This window comes from Macrotis lagotis, chromosome X (genome assembly GCF_037893015.1).
Source record: "Macrotis lagotis isolate mMagLag1 chromosome X, bilby.v1.9.chrom.fasta, whole genome shotgun sequence".
NCBI classification, from domain to species: domain Eukaryota; kingdom Metazoa; phylum Chordata; class Mammalia; order Peramelemorphia; family Peramelidae; genus Macrotis; species Macrotis lagotis.
Window position 1 is genome coordinate 438,365,932 of NC_133666.1, and position 24,571 is coordinate 438,390,502.

The 24,571-nt window shown below is 34.9% G+C and overlaps 1 protein-coding gene across 2 annotated transcripts in view; it reads right to left on the reverse strand.

The window, feature by feature from the left end:
• Window positions 1–24,571, reverse strand: part of ASXL3 (ASXL transcriptional regulator 3) — a 261,137-nt gene that overhangs the window by 100,110 nt on the left and 136,456 nt on the right. For both annotated transcript variants that reach the window (XM_074206270.1, XM_074206271.1), the window contains exon 5: window positions 9,657–9,778. In XM_074206270.1, coding sequence (XP_074062371.1) covers window positions 9,657–9,778 — 122 coding nt within the window. The remainder of the gene's footprint in view (window positions 1–9,656; window positions 9,779–24,571) is intronic.

Here is a 24,571-nt window from a genome sequence, read left to right on the forward strand (position 1 = left end):
CAAGGAGGGGAGAAATAAGAGGAAAAGAGAAAATTTGGAACTCAATTTTTTTTAAATCACTGCCAAAAATTGTCTTTACATGTAACTGGGGGAAATAAAAAAATTTTAAAAACTAATGTTAAAAGGTGTTTTTATATATAATTTGGAACAATAAAATATTAAAAATAAGAGAAATATCTAAGGAAATAATTTAAGTGCACATCTAAGGAAATCATCAGGTGCACAAAATATTCTTTCAAGGCCCTGTAATTGGAATGAGTACACTTTAGATCCATTGGAGGGCAAGTCTGGTACCAGCAGTCAAGGTAATTTCAGCTCCAATAGAGAATATTAAAGTTGTTGCAGTTAAAAAACTCATAGTTGGATCTTGGGAGATTGAATTGGTGATCCAATGGGAGGTGAGTCACACAGTCCAGGTCTGCCTCTCTATACCCTGGCTAGGAATAATGGAATAGGACCCCAGTTCTATGTTGTTGTTTTTCAGAACCAGTACCATGACTAAGAGGGAGGTCAGGGGCATTTGTCATTCAAGGTGAAATTCTTGGATGGTTCAAGACAGACCAGAGTCAAACATCTGCAAATAATAGTTTTTATTAATCAAGAAAGAAAGTTGAATATTTGAAGTCAAATGATTAGACACCTTTGTATTTCCAAACATAAACAACGTGGACTAAAGATTCAGAGGTGTTATTTCCATAATCCACTGGACAGTTTGGTTCTAAGACATGAGAGGAAAAGTCCAGAAAATCAAGGGTCAGGTTTGGATATACCCTGTGCTCATATTCTAATGATACTGGAGCACTGTGGTACCTCATTGATTTTGGAAGGGAAACCAATTCAAAAGGCCAAGGACTCCCATAGCAGCATCCAGACATAACCTTAAGTCCTCTTTTCTATCAAATCTGGCCATGGGGCAGGACAATTCTGGAAAAGGTAGTGAGAAGGCTGTCTTTGCACAATATTCCCCTCACTATATTAAACATAATGTACAAGTCATGCTAACATATATATATATATATATATATATATATATATATATATATATATATATATATATATGTTAGAGAACACTCTACATAAAATAACCACGGTCCTCTTCAATTACAAAGGACACTACTACTACTACTACTACTACTACCACCACCACCACCACCACCACCACCACCACCACCACCACCACCACCACCACCACCACCACCACCACCACCAGCAATTCCTACAGTGATACAGAACTTATTGCATCATTGCTTCTCATTTGCCTCTTGTTTGCCTTCCCTGTATTTCTGCTGTCTGAGGTGTTTGAAAAGCAAATTAATTTCTTCAATTTGATTTTCTTTCCAAGAATGTTTCAAATGACTCTCATCTGTGAAATACCTATCATTTTCCACTAATGGTTAGGCTCAAAGTTACTTTGCTCTTGGTAAACACAGTAATAGTCCATTCTCTCCTGCAGTTTCTGAAGGATGAAGAAGTCTAATGCTATTTGACTTCCTTTTATTTATATTAGAAAGTCTTTCTCCTGGTGGCTTCAAAAATTTATTAACAGTGGAATTGTTTAATTTAACCATTATGTGTCTTGAACTTTAGTTAATACATTCGTTGATTTTATACATTTCTTTCTATGTCACTTTATTTCTTGTCTTATTAATTTCATTAAAGCGTTTGGAGATTTTGAGTTATGTTTTTTTGGGAGACCTACAATCTTTGGGTTGCCTTTCACATCCTGTTTTTGAGAGTAATGTTTTGATTGCCTGGAGTTGATATTTCTTTTAACATTGCTTTTTTTCTTTTCTTTTCAGATTATCATTCACTTTACATATATCATCACATGGGGTATAGCACTGCATTTGAGTTCAGAAGATCTATTTTCAAAACTTGCCCTGTTGTCCTCTACCTATTAAATGTATACAAGTTAGTATACTGCAGAAAATACTAGAATGAAGATCAGTAAAGGTTTCCTGCAAAAAATGGGATGATAATTGAGACAAGAATGAAGTCAGAGAAACTTTGAGGTAGAAATGAGGAAGTAGATCATTTCAGGTATAGGGGACCACCAGTGAAAACACCAAAACCGGAGATGCAGTAAGCTTTTCAACAAACACTAAAGAGACCAGTGTAATTGGACTGCACAGTACTACAACTTAGAGGCAAGGAAACCTGGAATCAAATCCCCAACTCTTAACACTTACTAGCTATTTTTCCTTGGGGAAGAAATTCAATTGCTCTGAGACTCAGGTTTTTCATCTCTAAAATGAGGTTAGCTTCAAAGACTTCCTAAATATCTTTCAGGTCCAAATTTATAGGCCTGTAATTCCTCTAGATCTGTTTCCTCATTTGCAAAATAAACAGATTAACTGCCCCCAAAAGATCATTTCTTAATTTAAATCTATTTTGATGCTAGAAACTCAAAATACCATTATTCACTATAGAATTTAGTATAAATTGTCTGTCTTGAACCATATCAATCTAAGGGCTGTTAATAAGGACTCAGATAGTGTGAACGTTGAGAAAAGTCTAACACACACACCATAATATTTGGCCAGTGTTTAACATTACCAGGTTGATACTTAAAATTCTTAAAAGGTGGCATATTTGCAGAGGCTGCTGCAATTTAAAATGCAACACAGAACAAGTGCTTAAGAACTCAGGCAATAACTGAGAAGCTAAGAAACATTTTGCTGGTCTAAATTTTCTTTCAAAAAAATTTTCAAATGAATCTAATTATTAATCAAAAAAATGTATTTTGTATATTTGGAGCCAGATTCTTCCAATACCTAAGCTATTTCTTTGCTATTAAGTGAAAAATGAAAGAAAACAGGCAAGGAACAAATCTTGCTTATATATATTATGTATAAACATATAAAATTATATAGTAACAGGAATAACAAAAATAGCATTTATAAAGCTCATAAAGGTTTGTGAATCAGTTAAATCCTCAAAACAATCTTGTAAAGTAGGTTCTATTAATTTTTTCTACTTCAGAGAAATACTTATACAATACATATATGAGCTCTTTAAAATTTTTAGATATCTAAATGATAACAAAATATTAAATCAAATTGATGTATATAAAGAAAATGAGTAACAAGGATACAGAGGATGAATCAGAAGATTATTAAGTTTATCTTTTAAGACTATTGGGGGGAGGAGCAGCTAGGCAGCACAGTACATAGAATACTGGCCCTGGGGTCAGGAGGACCTGAGTTCAAATCCAGCCTCAGACATTTAATAATTACCTAGTTGTCTGTGGCCTTGGGAAAGTCACTTAATCCCATTGCCTTACAAAAAAAATGGTAACTTAGCATATTGATGAACACAATTTGGGGAAGCTAGTGGCACAGTGTATAGAGCACCCACCCTGGAGTCAGGAAGACCTGAGTTCAAATGCAACCCCAGACACATAATACTTACCTAGCTGTGTGACTTTAAGTCAAGTCACTTAACCCCACTGCCTTGCAAAAAGAACAAAAACAAAATACAAAAAACGAGACTATGAAAGACACTTCTTTGTTAAATTATAATTCTATCATTCATGTTAAACACAAATAGAATTTTTTCTTTACTCACACTTGCCTTTCCCCATATTTACATAGGCAGAGTCCCTACCTTACAAATGTATTAGGTTACAATGGTTCTTGGTAAGGCAGTTTAGCACACGAAACACACTTTCCAATTTACTCAATCATATAAATGCTATATAAGTTCCTAGGTTAGCCCAAGGAAGTTCATTTAATCTGTTCTATAACTAGTTTGTAGAGAGAATAATATAGCTACAACACTAGTGATAAAAACAGAAACAATTGAATTAGACTTCAATTTAGGTTTCGTTTTTCTCTTTGAATGATAGTATTTGAGGAAAAAGCTGCTTCCATTAAAAAGGAAAATTAAATGTTAGATATAAAATGTGGAAATGCAGATAGGAACTTCTTGGCACCTTCCCAGGCTTTGTGAGGTTATAATATGGGCTCTTATATCTAATTTCACTTAAAAAGCTATAGTTTGGGGGAGGGGGGCTAGGTGAAGCACCGGCCCGGAGTCAGAAGGACCTGAGTTCAAATCCTACCTCAGACACTTCAACCTATAGCATTTTTTTCTTGATTGAGGCATATCATTAACACTTTTACAGCTAAACCCCTCAAGAACACGTACTCTTTCATTTGCAGCACAATGTCTGATACACAATAGGAGCTTAAGGTTCTTTCTTGTAGATACACAGATATACATATATATGTTTATAATGAATATATCTTAAAATTATATGTTGTAGGATTGCTTCACTGATTAAGTCAAGAGAGTTGGGTCATAGTCCAAGTTCTCCCATTCACCTGTATGATCTTGGGAAAGTTCCTTAACCTTCTATTATATGAGACACACTTCCAAAGTCAAATGTTTCTAAAGTGAGAAGCATTTTACTTATAACAATATTTGGATGAAACTGAAATTAAATAATCTGACAAACTAATATTAAATTATATGTAAGTAATGAATAAATACATAACAAAAATGAAACATTATCTCTTACCGTCCTATATGGATATTTTGTCAACTTTCAAATTAAACAGAACATTTAGGAACATGACCTTCAGGGTCTTTTAGACAACATATAACCCACTTCAGTTTTCTCTATCTGCCCTTAATATAGTCTAGTCTATAATTATTCAAGCAAAATTACTATGCCGTCATACCCTTCTCTCCTCCTATCTCTGAGTTTTTTACCCAATCAGACCTTGATAAATATAAGAAAAATAATCTTTTCATTCTTCAGATCTTCACATTATATGCCTTATCCTTTATCAAGGTCAACCCCTCCAAGAAGCCAGGGAAATAATATGATATCCTATAAAACTATTATCTAGTGCCAGGCCCCAGGATTTTAACCCTACACCCTATCAAGCTGCCTCAAGTTCAACACATGAACAAACTTCTTATTACCAACAGGTTACTGTCTAATCCATTATCTGCTATGCCATAAAATATGACAATATTAACTTACAACAGGGTCAGATGCCCTTATGAGTGCTCAAATAACGACTGAATAAGATTTTAAGTTATCTTTTCTGCTTAACCAAAAAGAGTAAGGATGGAATATTCTGAATCTCAAATGTATCCTACAAAAGTCTGCTTACTGTTAGGCATACAAGACGACAAAAATAATCAGAACATCATCATTTTGATGCTCACCCTCAAGTATCATCTTTGTTACTGTTGAGTCATTTTCAGTCACATCTAACTCTTTATGATCCCATTTTGGGGTTTTTTTGGCAAAGATCCTGAAGTGGTTTGCCATTTCCTTTTCTTGCTCATTTTACAGATGAAAGCCCTTACATCAACAGGGCTAAGTGACTGGCCCAGGATCACACAGTTAATAAATATCTGGAGTTAGGTCTGAACTCTTTATCCACTGTGCCAGCTAGCTGTCCCATAATCATAAGTTCTACCTATTTTCAATGAGCTCAATTACCAAAATGGAAATTCTAAAAACACTTTCACAGTCTACTATGGATCATGCTTCTTTCCATGACAAATAACTCTGAAAGATAGGCGAGGTCCATTTCTAGACTTTATGGGGCCATTCCACAGAAACAATTACAAAAGCATTTAAAATGAACTAGAGAGGACACATTGCTCTGCAAGGCTAACACACTAACTGGAATACCAAAGAACAGTGAAAAGCTGCATTAGTCCCAAATTATTAACAAAGATTTGGATTAATTGAGGAGATACAAAATATCCAGTTTAGTTTTAGCCCACAAAATGTCTTCCTTAACACAAGCTGATATAAACTTCAAAGACTTTCTGAAATAAACCTTTCTTTCTGGAATCAACTTTAGACTAAACTATATATTCCCTTCTCAAAAATTTTCAATGATTCCCTAATAAATAAGGTAACAATACAAATACCTCAACCTGATATTTAAAACATTCCACAAGGTAAGTTTAGCCTCCATTTCCAGATTTACTTCAGACTATTTCACTTCACAGTTTCTACTTTTCTGGTCAAAACTGTCTAATTGCTTAGTAGTACCTGTACTCCTGAACTAGATATTTACATCTCTTATCTCCCTGCTTCTGTTCTGGCTATACTCTAAGATAGGAATGCACTCCCTCCTTACCACTTACTCTTGGGAACTTAGCCTCCCTTCAGGGTACTACTCTAGTGTCAAGTCTAATAGTAATAGGAAGCTTCTCTTTTTATATCCCATTAAAGTCCCTCCTTCCTCAAATTACCTTGTATTTATTTAATATGTAAATGTTGTAGCCAGACTACCCCAAATCATCTAAGGTTAAGAAATGATTTTGGGGGACAGCTAGGTGGCACAGTGGATAGAGCACCAGCCCTGGAGTTAGGAGAACCTGAATTCAAATTTGACCTCAGACACAAAATAATTGCCTAGCTGTGTGACCTTGGGCAAGTCAGCCTTAAATAAATAAATTTTTAAAAAAAGAAATGATTTGTTTTTGGTCTTTGTACCTTGAATGATGCCTTGCACACAGCTGTCTTACTTTTCAGCAAATTTAAGCATAAAGAATTGAGGGGAAAAAAATTGTACCAAAATAAAGAAATCTGAAAGCACAAATATAATGAGGCCTGGATTATAAAGGATACAAAAATGATTAAACATAAAATCTATTCTCAGAGATGAAGGGGTTTACAGTTTAGAGCAAAAGTAAGCAAAAACCACTTGGGTAAGGGAATTTTTTAAAAGGCATAACTTCTATGTAAACAAATAAATTTAGAATAGCATTCCAGACATTACCACACAGAAAAAGTCTTTCAGAACTATTGTTTTTAGCTTCTTTGTCATGTTAACTTCCAAAGCATAATGTAGCAATAAATATCCATTAACAAAAGATGCTTATTTTTTACGACTGTAAATTAGTTAAATAAAAACAAAGACTTACCTAAAAAAAAGAAGATTGACTCAGTGGGATCACAAAGAGGTCAATTTTTTTATACAATATACATCATCATACATTTATGAAATTCATATAGCAAATATCATAAATCATTAAAGTGTATCTTATGCCAAGATCAACATAGTATATTCCGTGATAGTATACTCTGGACTACAATACATTTTACTCATTTAATAAATTATAAATAGTTATTCCATTATTAATCTCCCTCTCCACAGCCAAAATGTGACATTTACTCTATTAAACAATCACTAAAGTCAAATATCACTTATTAAGCACCTACTATGCATCTATTCACCTCACTTCAATCTGCCTCTGCTGCTCTGCCTGGTTTCACTCCAGGAAACAAGATGCCCTTCCCAGGTTAAGCTCATCACTTCTAAACAAACCACAGGCTGCTAATTCAAGACTTGATTGATACCACCCCTCCTCAGTCTTCTCTCCCCCATAATTGGAGGACTGGAGAGTGAAGTACTAAACTCCTCTCAATGCTTTCCTTTCTCAAGTCAGAAACTAGACGTTTTTCTAATCATTTCATTCTGCCTCTGCTGCTCTGTCTGGGTTTAAAAAGAACAAACTACTCCCATACCATATATATCCTCTAATTCCCCTCCCCCTTCCTTGCCTCTTTTTGTATGCTATCTTCCCTGCCCCCACCCCACTCTCCCCAATATATTATGACCTACTTGAGGGCAGGAACTGTCTTTTTCTTATTCCTGGATTCCCATGCTTAGAACAGCAGGGCCCTTAATAAACGATCCTTGGGTAGAATTGGATAAAATATGAGGGAAACAAAAAAGGGAAAAACAATCTCTGCTCTCAAGCCCATATTCTCATGGGGAAAAATAAGCAAATAATGATGCATGAACAAAAATACAAAGAGGACTAAGTGGGAAACATTGTCTCAGAAGGAAGACACTAAAATTAAGAAAAAACTTTATCTGAGCAATAAAGAAGCCAGGAGGTGGAGATGAAGACAAAAAGCATTCCAAGTATGAAGGATGAAGAGTGAAGTTGTTTCAAGTGGGAAGAAGTTGGGCAGCCAGTGTCACAAGATGAAAAGCGAATGAAAGGGAAGGAAATGTGAGAAGACTTGAAAGGTACAAAGGGCTAGGGTATGAATGGCACTAAAAGCAAAACTGATTCTGAAGTTAAAAGAAAGCCATTGAGCATAACATGGTCATATCAGTACTTGAGGAAGACCAATTTGATGGCTGACTAAAATTTAAACGGGAGTGAAGAAAGATATGAGGCAGGGAGGCTCATCAATGGGTTATTGCAATAGTTTAAGTGTAATGTAAGGTGATTAAGGTCTTGCACTAGAATAGTTGCGGGGGGGGGGGGGGGGGGGGGGGGGGGAATACAAAAAGATGCCATGAAAACAATATAGAAAGATCTGACAATCACTTGAATATGGAGTAGGGGGGGAAGAGGAAAGAATAAAGGATGACACCTAGGTTATGAACCTGAGTGACCTGAAAGATGGTGATACCCTTGACAGTAAAAGGGAAGTTAGGAAGAAGAAAAGGTTTAGGAGAAAAGATAATGAGTTCAGCTTCGGACAAATTGAATGTGAGATGTCTTCAAGACAGCTAATTAAAGATGAGCAGTAATCAGCAATTAGAAATAAGACCAAGGTCAGCAGAGAGATTAGAGCTGGACAAGTAGAACTGAGAATTATCTCTACAGAGATAATTGAAACCTGTTATCACCAAATGGTATCTCTCAGGCAAAGAGGGGAAAAAAAAGAGGGCTCAGAACAGAGCCTTGAGGGGACAGTTAGCTAGCATGACATGGATGAAAATTCAACAAAGGAGATGCAGAAGAAATCCACCAGCTAGGAGGAGAAATAGGTAAAGCAGTATCATGAAATCAGAGAATCAAGGAAAAGAGGCTAACCTGATAATGTCAATGACTACAGAGATGTCAAAAAAAAAAGTTGACAGAGAAAAATCCATCAGATTTGGCAATTTAAGAGACATTTTGGGAAGTGCAATTTTAGATGAATGATGAGGTCAGAAGCCAAATTGTAGAAAGTTAATTAGAAATTTTATTGCCAGTAAGTTGGCATTTTTAAGAGATAAAGATAAGGTAGCTTTTAGAGGCAGAGTTGAGGGATGTTTGAGAGAGGCAGAAATTAGGGTAGTGGAGGATAGAGAACGGTATTGGTAATTGGCAGTTCATAATTACTGGATGGGTATGATGGGGTAGAAGAAAGCTAATCGTTTAAGAATGAATTCAAGTAGGTTCTTGTCCTCTGAGGTTTGTCCTTGGATGAAGCAGTCACAGGGCTTCAAGCAGTTGGGTATGGCTGAAAGTAAGGGAGAGGAAGGAATTGGAGGTTGCCAAAATCAGAGCAGCTTCAGTCCTGTAAAGGTCCAAGTAACTAGAAAGCATGCCTCGAAAACACTAGAAGTACAAAGGCAATATAAGACCTTCATAGGTGGCTAAAGAGGGTGCCTGCCAGCAATACAGTTCTTTATGTTGTCTACATGTTCTGAAAAATGGTGCAGTGGAAAATTGGTCAAATTTGGATATAAAAGATTGAGTTCAAATCCTAACTCTCCTACTTAGTTCGTAGCCTTGGTCAAATAAGTCACATAAGCTTTCAGAATCACAGTTCATCTGTAAAAAGTTTGAACTAGAAGACCTATAAGGTTCCCTTCCAATTCTTATATATGATCCTTCAAAAATTATACTGAAGGATGAATACTTCAATGATACTGATATAACCTTACCTGTTTAAGAGCCTTTTTGGTGTGCTGCTGAAAGGAAGACACTAACTTGTTTTGCACTGCTGTATTTGAAAGGCTTGAGTCTCGGTTGGAAGACGCTTCTTCAGATACTTGTCTTGTACAAACTAGAAAAAGAGAAAAGATTTTAAATTTTTATTTCATTTGAAGTCTCTTCATTAGAAAACATCAATTGTTGGGGTTTTCCAGTAGAACATAGTTCTTCCTATGTGGATAATGCATATTATCCAACTGAAAGAATGCTTTAAAAATTTAACCATTTTAGGGGCAGCTAGGTAGTGCATTAGATAAAGCACCAGACCTGGAGTGAGGAGTACCTGGGTTCAAATCTGGTCCCAGACACTTAATAATTACCTAGCTGTGTGACCTTGGGCAAGTCACTTAACCCCATTTGCCTTGCAAAAAAACCCCTAAAAATATTTAACCATTTTAAATCTCTCACCCACAGACTATCCATTTAAAAAGAAAAAGAAAAAAACTACACCAAAATCATTCCTTCATTTAAATGGCTATATGTGTGTTTGTATGTGTATATAGATATCTATATATATGATGCATGTGTGTGTGTGTGTATATATATATATATACATATATATATATATGTATGCCTGCTATTGTTTTTATTTATACAATAGAGATGGAATGGATACTCTATTACCATTTGAAACAAAAAGAATGTAACTCAGAATATTGCCTTTTAAAATGTGAAAAAACTGGACTTTTCTCAGACTATCACATAATTTTCCCATCCTCCAGAATAAAGTTTTTCCTTTTTTCTTGAATTAGGGAGACTTTCATTTTTTTCCCTCTGACACTGCTAAGGTAGCACAGGCAGGATAAAGAAGCTTTCTTTAAATAAGGTCCAAATTTATGAACATAAAACACAAAACATAAAACTACCTCTAATTTTCATTAGACTATATGGCTAAATTTTAAAATACCTTTTCCACTTCCTTGTGTCACACATGGTTAAGGGTGGGACTGAGAAGAGTACATTAAGGTATTATATAGTCCAAAGGTTGCATTCAGGTCTATCAGCAATAATAATGAAGAAGAGGAAGTGTTTGATGGCAAAATCGTTTTTTGGACACAAACTTTTCATTATGACAACTACTGAATATCAGTTAAAATTTACAGATCAATGTATTTGCTTTTTTTCTATTTATCACTGTATTGCATTGATGGCTTATTTGAAAAGATAAAGGTAAGGACGGCTAGGTGGCACAGTGGATAGAGCACTGGCCCTGAAGCCAGGAGTACCTGAGTTCAAATCCAGTCTCAGACACTTAATAATTACCTAGCTGTGTGGTCTTGAGCAAGCCACTTAACCCCATTGCCTTGCAAACACCTTTAAAAAAAATGAGTATAAAAGATAAAGGTAAAGCTGTTGGGGATTGTTCAATCTCCTGAATTTCAGCCTTTTGTCTAATCTGATTTTTACCTTCACTCCAAATAATATTCTGACTGTACAGACAGCAATTTTGATATGACTCGCACTTGTATAACTAGTTATTTTCTGTTAAGACAATTTTATTTTTGATTTTGATGGCCTCCATGTTTATGTCTTTATTTTTAAAAGTACTTTATTTTTTCCAAGTATGTGTAAACACAATTTTTAATATTCATTTTTTAAAAAATTTTGCATTCTAAGTTATCACCTCTCTACATATGCACAATCATGTAAAACTTAGTTCTATATTTTGTAATGTCATGAAAGAAGAAAAATGCCAAAAGAACCACAAAAAAAATTTTAAGTGAAAATCATGTGCTTCAATCTGCATTCAGCATTAGCTTTTCCCCTGAAGGAGAAAAGCATTTTCCAACATGAACATTTGGAATTGTCTTAGATCACTGTATTGCTAAGCTGATTTTATGTAGTGTTCTTGTTCTGCTCACTTCACTTTGCATCAGTTCAAGCTAGGTTTTCCAAGTTTTCTGAAAATCTCATCATTATTTCTTATTCCACAATAGGATTCCATTACATTTACATACCTTGGCTTGTTCAGCCATTCCCCAACTGATGGGCATCCCTGCAATTTCCAAATCTTTACCACCACAAAGAGCTGCTATAAACATTTTTGTACACGTATGTTCTTTTCCCTTTTTATGATCTCTTGGAATACAAATCTAGTAATGATTTTGCTGAATTAAAGTATATGCAAAGTTTGATTACCCTTTGGACACAGTTTTAAATTGCTCTTTAGAACGGTTGGATCAATTCACAACTTCACCAATGGTATACCAATTTTCCTATATCCTCTCCAACATTTTATCATTTTCCTTTTCTGTTATAGTAGCCAATCTGAAAGGTATGAGGTAATAACTCAGAGTTGTTTAAATTATCATTTCCCTAATCAATATTGATTCAGAGCACTTCTTCATGTGACTATAGATAATTCTGATTTCTTAAACTGAAAACTGCCTATTCATATCTTTTGACCATTTAGCAATCAGGGAATGATTTGTACTCTTATAAATTTGTCCCAGTTTTCTAAATATTTGAGAAATGAGGCTTTTATCAGACATACTTGCTGTAAAGATTGTTTCCCAATTTCTGCTTTCCTTCTCATCCACTTCCTTGCATTGGTTTTCTTTGAGTAAAAATCTTTTTTAATTCAATATAATCAATTATATATTTTACATCTAGTAATTCTCTCTCTCTCTCTCTCTCTCTCTCTCTCTCTCTCTCTCTCTCTCTCTCTCTCCCCCCCCCACCCTGTTTGGGCATATGTTCTTCATATGTTCTTCTCTTTTCCCTAGACCTGATAAACTATTCCTTGCTCTCTTATTTTGCATATGGTATCACCCTTAATGACTACATCAAGTACCCATCTTGGTAAATAGCATAAAATGTTAATCTATACCCAGTTTCTACTATATTTTCCAGCTTTTCTAGTAATTTTTACCAAAGAGCAAGTTCTTATTCCAGAAGCTGGGGTCTTTGGGCTTATCAAGCACTAGGGTATTATAGTCATTTACTACTGTGTAATGTGTACCTAATCTATTCTACTGCTCCATCACTTGATTTCTTAGCCAGTACCAGGTAGTTTTGGTGATTATTGCTTTATAATATAGTTTGAGATCTAATATGACTAAATCATCTTCCTTTGCATTTTTTTCATCAATACCCTCATATCTTTTTGACCTATTTTTCCATGTGAATTTTATTATATTTTTTTCCTAGCTCATGAAATAATTTTTCTGGTAGTTTAATTAGTAAGGAACTGAATAAGTGAGTTAATTTAGGCAAAATTATCATTTTTATTAGCAACTTACCCAAGAGAAATGGGTATTTTTCCAATTGTTTACATCTGACTTTTTTGTGGGAAAACTATTTTGTGACTGTTCATATAATTCCTGGGTATGTCTTGGCAGGTAGACTTCCAAGTATTTTATATTATCTATTGGTGCCCATCCTTTGTTCTCAAAGGCTAATAACATCAGAAGGCTGATGTCTTTTACTCACAGGTGAATTGAATTTAAGTGAGACAGGGCTGTGCAAAATTATCTTTTCGCCTCACTAGTGTTTGCTAGTCTCCCCTAATCTGCCCTTCCTTCTGTCAACCACTGCCTTTACTTAACCCCTCTCCCTCTTACTTTCCTGTAGCATAAGATATCTCTTTATTACTGATTGACTATGCATGTTATCTCCTCTGAATGAATTCTGATGGGAGTAAAGATTCATGTGCTGCTCATAGCCCATTTTTCTATCTTCCCTTCCACTGTAATAAGTCTTTACTGCCTCTTCATATAAGATAATTTATCCCATCCTACCTGTTCCTTATCATCCCAATGAGATCTTTTCTTGCCACTTAGTTTTTTTAACATCCCCTCAAAGTCATCTTATACCCACATTCCAGATTATGGATACTCTTTCTAACTGCACTAATAGTGATATAGTTCTCAAGAACTAGAAGTATAATCTTTCCATGTAGGGAATGGCAAATAGTTTAACTTTATTGAATCCTTTATATATTTCTCTTTCACACTTCAGCCTAACTAGCCTTCTTGAGGTCTGTCAAGCAGAACATTCAATCTCTTGACTCTAAGTCTTTCACAAGCCTTCCATGCCTAGAATTAACTTCCTCACCTCTAAATCTTTGAATTCCTCTTTTCTTTCAAAGTTCAACTCAGGGGCCGGCTAGGTGGCGCAGTGGCTAGAGCACTGGCCTTGGAATCAGGAGCACCTGGGTTCAAATCCGAACTCAGATGCTTAATAATTACCTAGCCGTGTGGCCTTGGGCAAGCCACTTAACCCCATTGCCTTGAAAAATTCAAAAAAAAAGTTCAACTTAATTTCTATATGAAGCTCTGCTAATGACCAAGATTCTATTTAAATCTTCTCCACAATTATTTACATTTATTTTGTTAATATTTTATGAATACTTATGTACATATCAAGTTTGTTCTCCCATCCTTCTTGACCTCTCTGCAGCCTATGACACTGTTTATTAATTACTCTTTTCTCTTGGATACTCTCTTTTTGCTAGATTTTCATGGCATTGCTCTCTTCTGCTTCTCCTACCTCTCTCTGACTGGTTCTATGAATCGTTTGCTAGTTTTCATGCAGGTTATGTCTGCTATCTGTGTGTCTTCAATAAAAGCTTTCTGGGCTCTCTTTTCTCTTTGTAGTATCTCATTTGGTCCTATCATAGGTTCCCATGGTATTCAACTATTGCCTCTATGTAGATCATTCCCATGACTATATATGTAGTCTCTCCTGAGCTCCATTTTGCTGTAACACCTGCCCCTTAGATACTTCAAACTGAGTCTCCTATAGAATTTCAAAGACAACATATTCAAAAAAGAATTCCCTCCTAAATTTCCCCATTTCTCAATTCTTCTACAATTGTAGAGGACCCTAGACCCCCAGATTTCTCACATATATTCACCTTATATGTTCAATCTGTTGTTAGATCTAGTCATTTTTATCTTAATTATTTTTAAATAATCTTTGTTATATTAATTAACAGATTTAACATATATTCCCTTAGCACTACACTAAGCATTAGAGATGCAAACACAAGCAAAAAGAAAAAGACACTGCTTTCAAAAAGTTTGCATTCTAAAGGAGAAAGAAAGGATATAAAAAGGAGTTGAAAAAAAGGGGGTGAGGTGGGAGAGGAGTTAATCTTCAGGACACAAAGGAAATGAACAGATAATCTTCCAGTGAAGAAATCAAAACAATATATAGTCGTATAAAAATGCTCTGAATCATTATTGATTGGAGAAATGCAAATTACAACAACCTTGAGATATCATTTTATACCTAATAGATAGACTAAAATGATAGAAGAGGAAAGTGACAAATGTTGGAGGGGATGTAGGGGAAAAAAAAATAGGACTCCAAGTCACTGCTGGTGGATTTGTGAAATGATCCAACCATTTTTGGAGAATAATTTGGAATTATTCCTGATGAATTTTTTTTTGTTTTTTTGTAAGACAATGGGGTTAAGTGATTTCCTCAAGGTCACACAGCTAGGTAATTATTATTTGAACTCAGGTCCTCCTGACTCCAGGGCCAGTGCTCTATCCACTATGCCACCTAGCTGTCCCCTGAAGAATTATTAAACTACCTATACCCTTTGACTCATCAATATCACTATTAGTCTGTTTCCAAAGATAATTAACCTTAAATGTTTAGGGCAGCTCTCTATGCAGGGCAAAGAACTGAAAATTGCAGGAATGCCCATGAACTGGAGAATGGTTAAACAAATTATAGAATATGATTATGATGGAATATTATTGTGATGAGCTCTATTTTAGAAAAACATGTAAAGACTTGCATGAAATAATGAAGAGAGAAAGAGCAGAACTAAAAGAACATTATATACAGTAACAGTATTGTTTTAAAAATTACTTTATGCAAATTAAATTATTTTAACTATTATAAAATATCCAAATTAATTATAAAGGATATAATACGATTATTGCACCCAGAGAAAGAACTGAAAATATAAATATGTATAGACTAATTATATATTACATATAGTGTATATATAGCTATTTATGTGTAATGAACGCCATTTCTAGGCCAGGGCAAAGAAAAAAAAGAAATTTATATAATTTTGTTGTATATCTGAAAGGAATAACAAGTTCTGCATAGTGAAATTGCATGTATTAAAATTGCAATTATTAAAAAATTTGCAAAAGAAGCACAGGGGAGGAGCTGGGTGGCACAATGAGTAAGAGCACTGGTCCTGGAGTCAGAAGGACTTGAGTTCATATTTTTACAAAGTCACTTAACTCCAGAGGAGAAGGAGGAGGGGGAGGGAAGAGGGGGAGGAAGAGGAGAGGAGGAGAGGGAAGGGAGGGGAGGGGAGGGGAGGAGGAGCAGCAGCAGGGGGGAATAAAAGACAAGGCTCTTTCAATGCCAGAAGGTAGTGGGCATTGAAAAGAAAATCAGAGTGAGTGACAAAATCCTGAGTCAGAAACCTATCCAGGAGGGAAATGGTCAATCTGAGAACATCCCCAAAATGGGAGTCCCAGAGAAAGAACTCACCATGGGAGAAGGGGGATGATATAGCAGAAGAACTTTCTAGGATGAGAAATGATTTTCCTAAATTACAAATCTGACCATCTCACCCCCCCCATACTCATAAATTTCAATAATTCCCTATTGCCTTCAGGAACAATACATATATAAAATGTTCAATTTGGCAAGTCAAATCCTTCACAAACTTACTCCTTTCTCTTTTCAGCCTTCTTAAAATCTATCTACCCATGACTTCTTGCAAACCTGAGCATACAACAATCCATTTCCTGTCTTTTTTAATGAATCTCCCCTGTGCTTGTAATACTTTCTTCCTTATCTTCACGAACTGGTTTACAGGGTTTCCTTTAGGTCTTTTGCTATTCTTCCTAGTCCCACCCCACTCCCTGCTAATGTTTTTCCTCTAAGATTACTTTCATAACTTGTATATAATATACATGGCTGTATATACATGGCTGTTTCCCCCATTAGAATGTGAATTCCTTGGTATCTAGGGTCAAGTTTTTAGTTTTCTTTGTATCTCTAGAATGTCTGTTCCATAATAAACAATTATTAAATGCTATTGAATGACTTTAATAAAATGTTAGCTCCTTGAGTGTAGTGACAATCTTAATTTTTGTTTCCTAAACCCCACTGAGCAAGTTTCAACCTTCCTGGGTCTCAATTTTCTAATATCAAAAATTATTAAATGCCTGCTATGTGACAAATACTATGCTATGTACTAGAAATACAAAGAAATAAACTTTTCAAAAGTCTTTGCCTTGCTAGATGATCTCTAAAGTTCCTCAGTTCAATAAAGTATTATCTCTAATATCTAGCCAAGATCTGAAAGCATATTATGTATCTATGATCTTAAACACAAATAAATGCATATAAAAATGTGTAGCTAAAGTAAACTACATGCAAATAATTGTGAGGCAAACACATAAAAGTGGATCCTTAGATGTGGACAAGTCACAAGAATTTTTAATGTATCTGTAAATATCTAATCCCATTATATATTCTGAATCCCCAAATAAAGTTTCTGATAGTTTATTATGAAAAGCTCTTGTACACCAATTTAATGGGCTGTATTACTCAAAGAAAGATTCAGGAGTTCTGACAAAACATTCTTTTCCTTTTTTTCTCATTCTTAAAGCTGTTTAATAATACATGTCATAATGAATAAGTAATGTTGGGCTCATTTTAACAACTGCTATTGGATAAATAAACAAAAGTTCTGGGGAACCAGAGCTTATTCTCAGAAATGACAGCCAAATGAAAATCCTACTTTAAAAGGAAGAGAAAGGTTGTGAAAGGGAAGATAGAGAGGGAGGATCTTTCCATTTAAAAACCACTGTGAAAATCCAAACAGGCAAAAAGAAGGACATGTATATTTATGTTATTCCATTTATCAAATGCTGCCACATAGCTTAAAAAATACAAGCCACTTTACATCCACAACAAACTAGTGTCCTAAATGAGGATTAAGCACAATGAGATGATAATAGCAGGGTCCAAGTCTTCCCATACAACCTATCCCCACAACCCCACCCCAGACACTTCTTTCATGGACTACTCAGTAAAAAGGGAGACACAGTGGTACAAGTCCCGCCTCTGGAACACTTACAGAAAAGCTAAGGAAATTTAGGAGAACTTGATGACCCAAAGGGCAGCCTAGAAATCATCATATCAAACTGCTGAGTATAAGCTCACACTGTGATTTAAAACAAATGGTATGGGAATTTAGTTTTTGTCCTTTCAGAAACAACAAGGATCTGTGGATGTGGGAGCTCTGAATGAAGTCCAAGATGCTAATAGAGCTGGGAAGGTTGTGAACAAGAAAACACCACATTAAGATTCAGGTTACTGGTGGACCTGCTCCAACAGAACATCTGAGGTTCAGGACCTCTGCCTGCAGATTGCTTTAACTCCATCTTTACATGTTTTCTGTAGGAAAATGTTCATAATCAAACAATGCACTTTATACTGACATCACAGATTAGAACTTGCTATTTTTAAGATAACTTGAAAAGATAGGATTATCATACCCTGGTTATTTTTTATTTCTTAAATCCAATGACTAAGTTAATGTTTAGAGATGTCTAAAAACTTTATGGTTCTTTATCTATTTTTAAAATTAAAATTTTATTTTTTAAGGAGTGGCTCTCATTTTTTTTCCAGAATGGGTAGTGCAGAAGCCACTAAAAGGCCTTATTCCCCCTCTATTCAGGACAGGAGCTCAGACCAACTTTACTTCTGACATAGGTCAGACCTTCTTTGGTAGACACACAGTGGTGCTCCACTGCCTGAGGTTTAATCATATTAAAGCTGAAATTAGTACATACCTCTAATTGGCTCAGCATACTTCAGCTCATGAATTAAATTTATATAATCCACAGAAATGTAATCTCAAGAGTCCATTTATAAAGTGTCTGAATAATTTATTTTGAAAATAACTTGGACACACAATTTATATAGACAAAGATTTAATTCATGAATTGTCACAGCAAAACAATTCATTCCCATAAGAGCAGCCTCCTGCTGGTAAGCTTCTCTTTGCTACTCTAACCTGATTCTTAGAAAACAGCTTAGAGAACAAGACAGGTAGGCATAATTGAGTTGCCATTTGTATTGTTGGAGAATGTACATACTGATGAGATTCTAGACTCTACTTAAATACTATTAATGTACATTCTTTGTCCATAAACTGGGGCTTAAGACATGTTTCCAAGATTAGAATGGGAACTCGGTAGTAAATTCAAAAGATTATTACTATTATTAATGGTAAAAATGACAAAAGCTCATGTATACAATACAGTGCATTGCTATTTGTAAAATACATTCATACATTAATAGATCCTTATATGTCTACGAAATAGGTGCTCTTATTCCTATTTTACAAATGAGGAAACAGGGGATTAAGTGACTTGCCCAGGGTAACTCAGCTATGGGAACAAAGGTCTTCCTGTTTCCAGGTCTAGTACCTTATATGAAGTACATCATAAGGCATTCTAACAACAGTTGTACCTGAAATAGTAACGATAATAATACTTCAAAAGTATAGGCACCCAGAGGCAGCAAGATCACAAGGTGGATAGATCATTGGATCAGTAGTTAGGAAAACCTAAATTCAAATATTTACAAGCTTTGTGATCCTGGACAAGTCACCTCATCTGTTTCCTTGTATTTGTGCCTACCTCTTGGGGCTGTTATCAGGAAAAAATGAGATAGAATTTGTAAAATGATTTGCAAATACTAAAGTACTATATAAATCCTACATTTTTTTAAAGCAAAAGATTCATGATGTCATTGTATAGGTAATCTCTCTACTAAGATAAACATTTCTCAAAAATTAACAGCTGGGCTTCAAGAAATATGATTCCTGGGAAAAGAAAAAAAAATATCACCTTCTGGCAACTTTGGTGAAGATAGGGTACTTAACTAGAATGATCTTAGATGACAAATTATAAAAGATGTCACTGGGTCCATAGATCTTGTACTCCATGATAAACTATCAGATGAGGAATAATAACAATAACAACTACAATAATGTCATCATGGACTACATAAAAGTAAAATTTTTAATGTATGGAAAGCAAAGACAGACTAAAGGTCTGTCTTTAAAAAAAAAGTCACACTGAAGCAATGAATGAATCAATGAATGATGGCAATACCTATGAGCACCTTGTTCTCCTCAAGGTAAGACAGACTGAGACTAAAGCTATCAATAAGTGTGTGACTGAATATAATAAGAAATTTACTGACTTCCTAAAATCAAAGATGGATAGGATTTTCTATTACCAAGAGAATTCTTTAGTAGAGGGGTGAGAAGGTGAAAAGATTTGTTAATTTTTAAAAATAAAATGTAATTTTTAAAAGAGCTAATGTAAACATATATATATATATATATATTAGAGTAATTGGCATTTACACAAATACAATATTAACAAAGGATGAAAACAGCAGGGATTCAAACTTCTTACAAAAAAAGAATAGGATTGTTAGACATTCTTAGAACACATAAGAAATCAAAAACTTATATAAATACTTTTGGAATAGGCAGGTATCACTTTTAAGTAATTTTAACACTGACACAATAGTGGCTTTGTAGAAGATGATTGAAAGTGGCTATTCTGCGTGAAGTCTATGAAATAACTAAAATGGATGACAGGCAAATGAAATCTGCCACCAATAAGTCAACAAAGGGCCATCTAACAAATGGCAGAGTTAAGATTTGTTAGTAAAAACAAAAACGATGGCAATTTTAGGACTTAGTCTTGGTCACTAGAAAATACAGAAAGTTTGTCTTTATGGAAAGGGATGGCTAAAACATAGTAATCAATGTAGATTATTCAAGGAAACAACAGAGAAAAGAAACATCACTGCAGGCTATAAGAAGTTTGGACCTACAGAATATCTAGTGGCCCCAGGGTTATCAGAACTTCATCTAAAATAATAGGAATGAGAAAATCAAGAGCATAATGATATAAATAGCTTAGAGCTTTAGACTTTACTAAGGACTTTCATTATAATAAGAGACAGAGATATGCGGATAGCCAAGATAGTTACAGATAGGTATGTGTATACACACATATATGCAGATGCATGTATATGAGCATACATGAAAATATTTATTCATATTTATGGCATATGTATATAAAAGCTAAACACACACACACACACACACACACACACACACACACACACACCCTCTTAACCTACTATAGAGATCCAGTTATATAGGTAGAGAAAAATCTGATGAAATGATAAAAGATCATAGAGTTAGAACAGGAAGAGACTTAGAAACCACTTGGTCCAATCTTCTCTTTTTCACAAATGACAAAGCCCAGAAAGATTCAGTCAGCAGTTAGGAGATGAACAGGTAGGATATGAATAAAAATCCTTGAACTTTGGAGTCAGTGTCTTTCCTGACTCTGAGTTAAGAATACTTGGTTTCAAATACCCACTCTGATACCTATTGCATAATCATGAACAATCAATAATTACTCCATCAGTGTCCTGGAAGAGAATTTACAGATAAACTGCAGATCTTCATTAATGGACAGAGTTTGCACAAGGAGAGGCCCACATCTCCTCCACTCCCACCCTCAAAAGAAGCTTTTCAAAAGAAATGACTTAGCTCTGACCACAAATCTAAAAGTATTTGCATATATAAGAGCTCATATTCAGGTCTTCTGATTTCAAATTTTGATTCTGTTATAATAAATAAAAGTTGCTTATAAAGTCTCAGTGGTTTGATATGTGAAAATAACTTTTAACAGAAAATAAGTCCTTCTAACATTCATCTTCCTATTGTTTTCAAGATTGCAATTAAAATGCCAGAAAATAACCTAAAACATTCTGCTCTGCCCTAAAACAAAATCTGGTCACTGGAATCAGTGACCTTTACATACATACACAGGTATGTATGTATGTATGTATGAATGTACGTATGTCATCTATGTGCACATTTAGACATATATGTCAATGTTTCAAGAGTAACTATATAATAAACTAAAATATTTATATAATGAAAACAGCTAGCATTTATATAACTCTTTCAGAATTAAAAGTACTGTTTATAAACATTATCTCAATTTATCATCACAGTAACCTTGTAAAGAAGTTATTATTTATCCCTATAGATAAGAAACCAAGGCAGAAAGAGGTTAAGTGATCTGATCAGGCATAGAGCTAGAAATCTAAGGTCAGATTTGAACTCAAGAAAGTGATCCTGATCCCAGACCCACTTAATTCCCAATATCAACAATGCCAAAAAGATCCATAACACAAAAAAGGATCAAGAGTTCTCTGCTTATAATGTTGCTGTTGTTCATAAAATGATGATAGGAATTGGATGATCAAAATGATGATGATGATGATGATGATGATAATGATAATGACAGTCACAAAGTGCTTTCATTACAATAACCCTATAATATAGGATTATTGAAACCATATGTGTGATCCCTTGGAGTAGGCTATCTAGGGACCTTTCTTGGCAAAGGCACTGGAGTAATTTACCTTTTCCTTTCCTAGTAGATTAAGGTAAATAGAAGTTAAGTGACTTGTCCAGGGACACATAGCTTAAGTATCTTGAGGCACTAAGAGAGGTCTTGCTGATTGCTAATCTAAACACTATATACAGTAAGCAACCTACCTGCCTCGGAAGCAAAGGTTAAGTAACTTGGCCAGGGTCACACAGCTGGCTATTAAGTATCTTAGGCCAGATTTAATTCCAGACTCAATGTTCTATCCACTAAGCAATCTAACTCTTTGGTTATAAACTCATACTTAAAATTTTTCCCAACAACAAAATTTAATTTGGCAGGGAAAGCCTTAGTGTTGTGTTCATTATTTTGATGTTTTCTTTCATAACAATTGAGGGAAAAGGCATTACTGTTAGCTGAAGAAGAATGTGGAATATGTATTAGTCTCTCCTTTAAACAGATTTTGACTTTACAAAGAGACTTTAAGGTACACTTCTTAAAGGAAAAAAGTCAGTATTTTTAAAGTTCTATATTTTCAAATACATCCTTCCCCATATCACTCTTAATCACATTTTTACTGAGTAGCTTGGCATTTGACATCCTTTATGTTCGACTTCAAAATTTAGAAGAAAAACTCTACGTATTAAAAATAAAAATTAAATTTCCACCTTATTTATTTTAAATTATTTTGGTTGGAAGAAAAGGAGACAGAAAACGAGGAAATTCCTGAAGGAATGGGATTGTGGTATAAGAACCATGTTACAAAATAAAATTATGTTTTACAAAGATGGAAAGTATCCATACTTATTCTTAAGTCAAAAAAGCCTCATATTCCAAGATTAATTAGGGAAAATATGGCACCAAAACCACAAAGTTTCCTATACATTATAGAGGGAAAGAGATCAACATGCCGCTAACAACAGATATCAATCCTTAACTTAATTATTTTAAGAGGAAAAGTTCAATTTCAGGGTTTTGCTCATTGAAATAAAAAGTTTGATTTTTTAAAAAAATCCCAACTTAAACATTATAATGGTTGCTATAATAAATTTATTGTGTGGGGGTCAAGGGAAATATAAGAACAGCACAGTACCGAGACCTTTGTTGTTCACTGAAATCCCTACTCTTTATCACACACCCCTCCCCCCCCAACTCATCTGTGCAGGCAAGAACAGTAAATAGAGACCTGAAACAGCAACAGAGTCCTCCTCATACACTTGCATGAGTGACTACAGACCCAAACAATACTTATCAGTAATGAGATAAAATCATTCCAAGTTTTGGTAAAGATAAGGAGATAGAGCACTCTACCATTCTATCCATCTCATCTTAAAGACCTATGGAAAGTATCTATGATATTAAAAAATTGCAAGATGAGTTTATAAAAAATTATTAGAGGTCAGAATTGGGTAGGCAAATGAATAGTGAAACATAAATTAACATCTCTATGTTTTAATGCTTGCAAAGAACTTTATATACATTATCTCATGATTTTGCATCTTTTTTTTCCATTTGGTGAATTTTGCTTTTTAAGTACATCTTTTTTTCATTTTTTTTGTGTTTCCTGTGTCAAGCTATTGACTCTTGTATCACTTTCAATTCCTTTCTTCTCCTTTTATTCTCTATCTTTCATATCTGATTTTTAAAATCTTTTTTGAGATCTCACTGAGATCAATTCATTATTTTCCTTTGTGATTTTGCATGAAACTGCTTTGATCTTATTGTCTTCTAAGTTTGTTTTGCATCATAGTAACTATGGTCAGGTTCTTTTTTGGAGATATTTGCTCATCTTTTCCAGCTTTTTTTCCTGACTTTTAATTTTATATTAAAGTTGGTCTCTGCTTCAGGGATGGAGGAGACACTATCTCAAGCTTCAGATTTGTTGTGATGCTATGTGGGGATGGTTGGAGGCTGGGGGGAGAAGGATCTACAAGTTTCAGTTCTTCCAAGGTGTTATTTTCCAAGGAGAGGTAGGGTCAATGCTGTACTGGACTGTGCTACAGGAATCACTAGCATTCTTTTTTGCCCTGGAACTACAACAGCGTCCCTTTTCCAACTAGTCTTCTTCCTCACCCTGGACTGTGACCCAGAACTGAGTATGGACAATGCAACAAAGTCCTGTACCCAATGCCAGAAAGGGATCTCCAGTAATGACTTTCAGACCAGTATACTGGTCCCCTTACATTCTGTAGGTTCATTGTGCCAGAAGCCAGAACCACTGATCCAGTCACATGAGCCCCCCCACTACCCCTCACCCCAGCCAGGGCCTGCTGTTGGATTGCTGGGGTGCAGTCTGCTGTGCAATGCATTCCACTTTCACCCCAGTGAGAAGACTTTTCTTGAAAATCTCCTAAGTTTTCCTGAGTTGGAAATTTGTTTCACCCCATCTTTTGTTGGTTCTGCAGTTCCAGCATTAGTTTGTGGAATTTATTTTA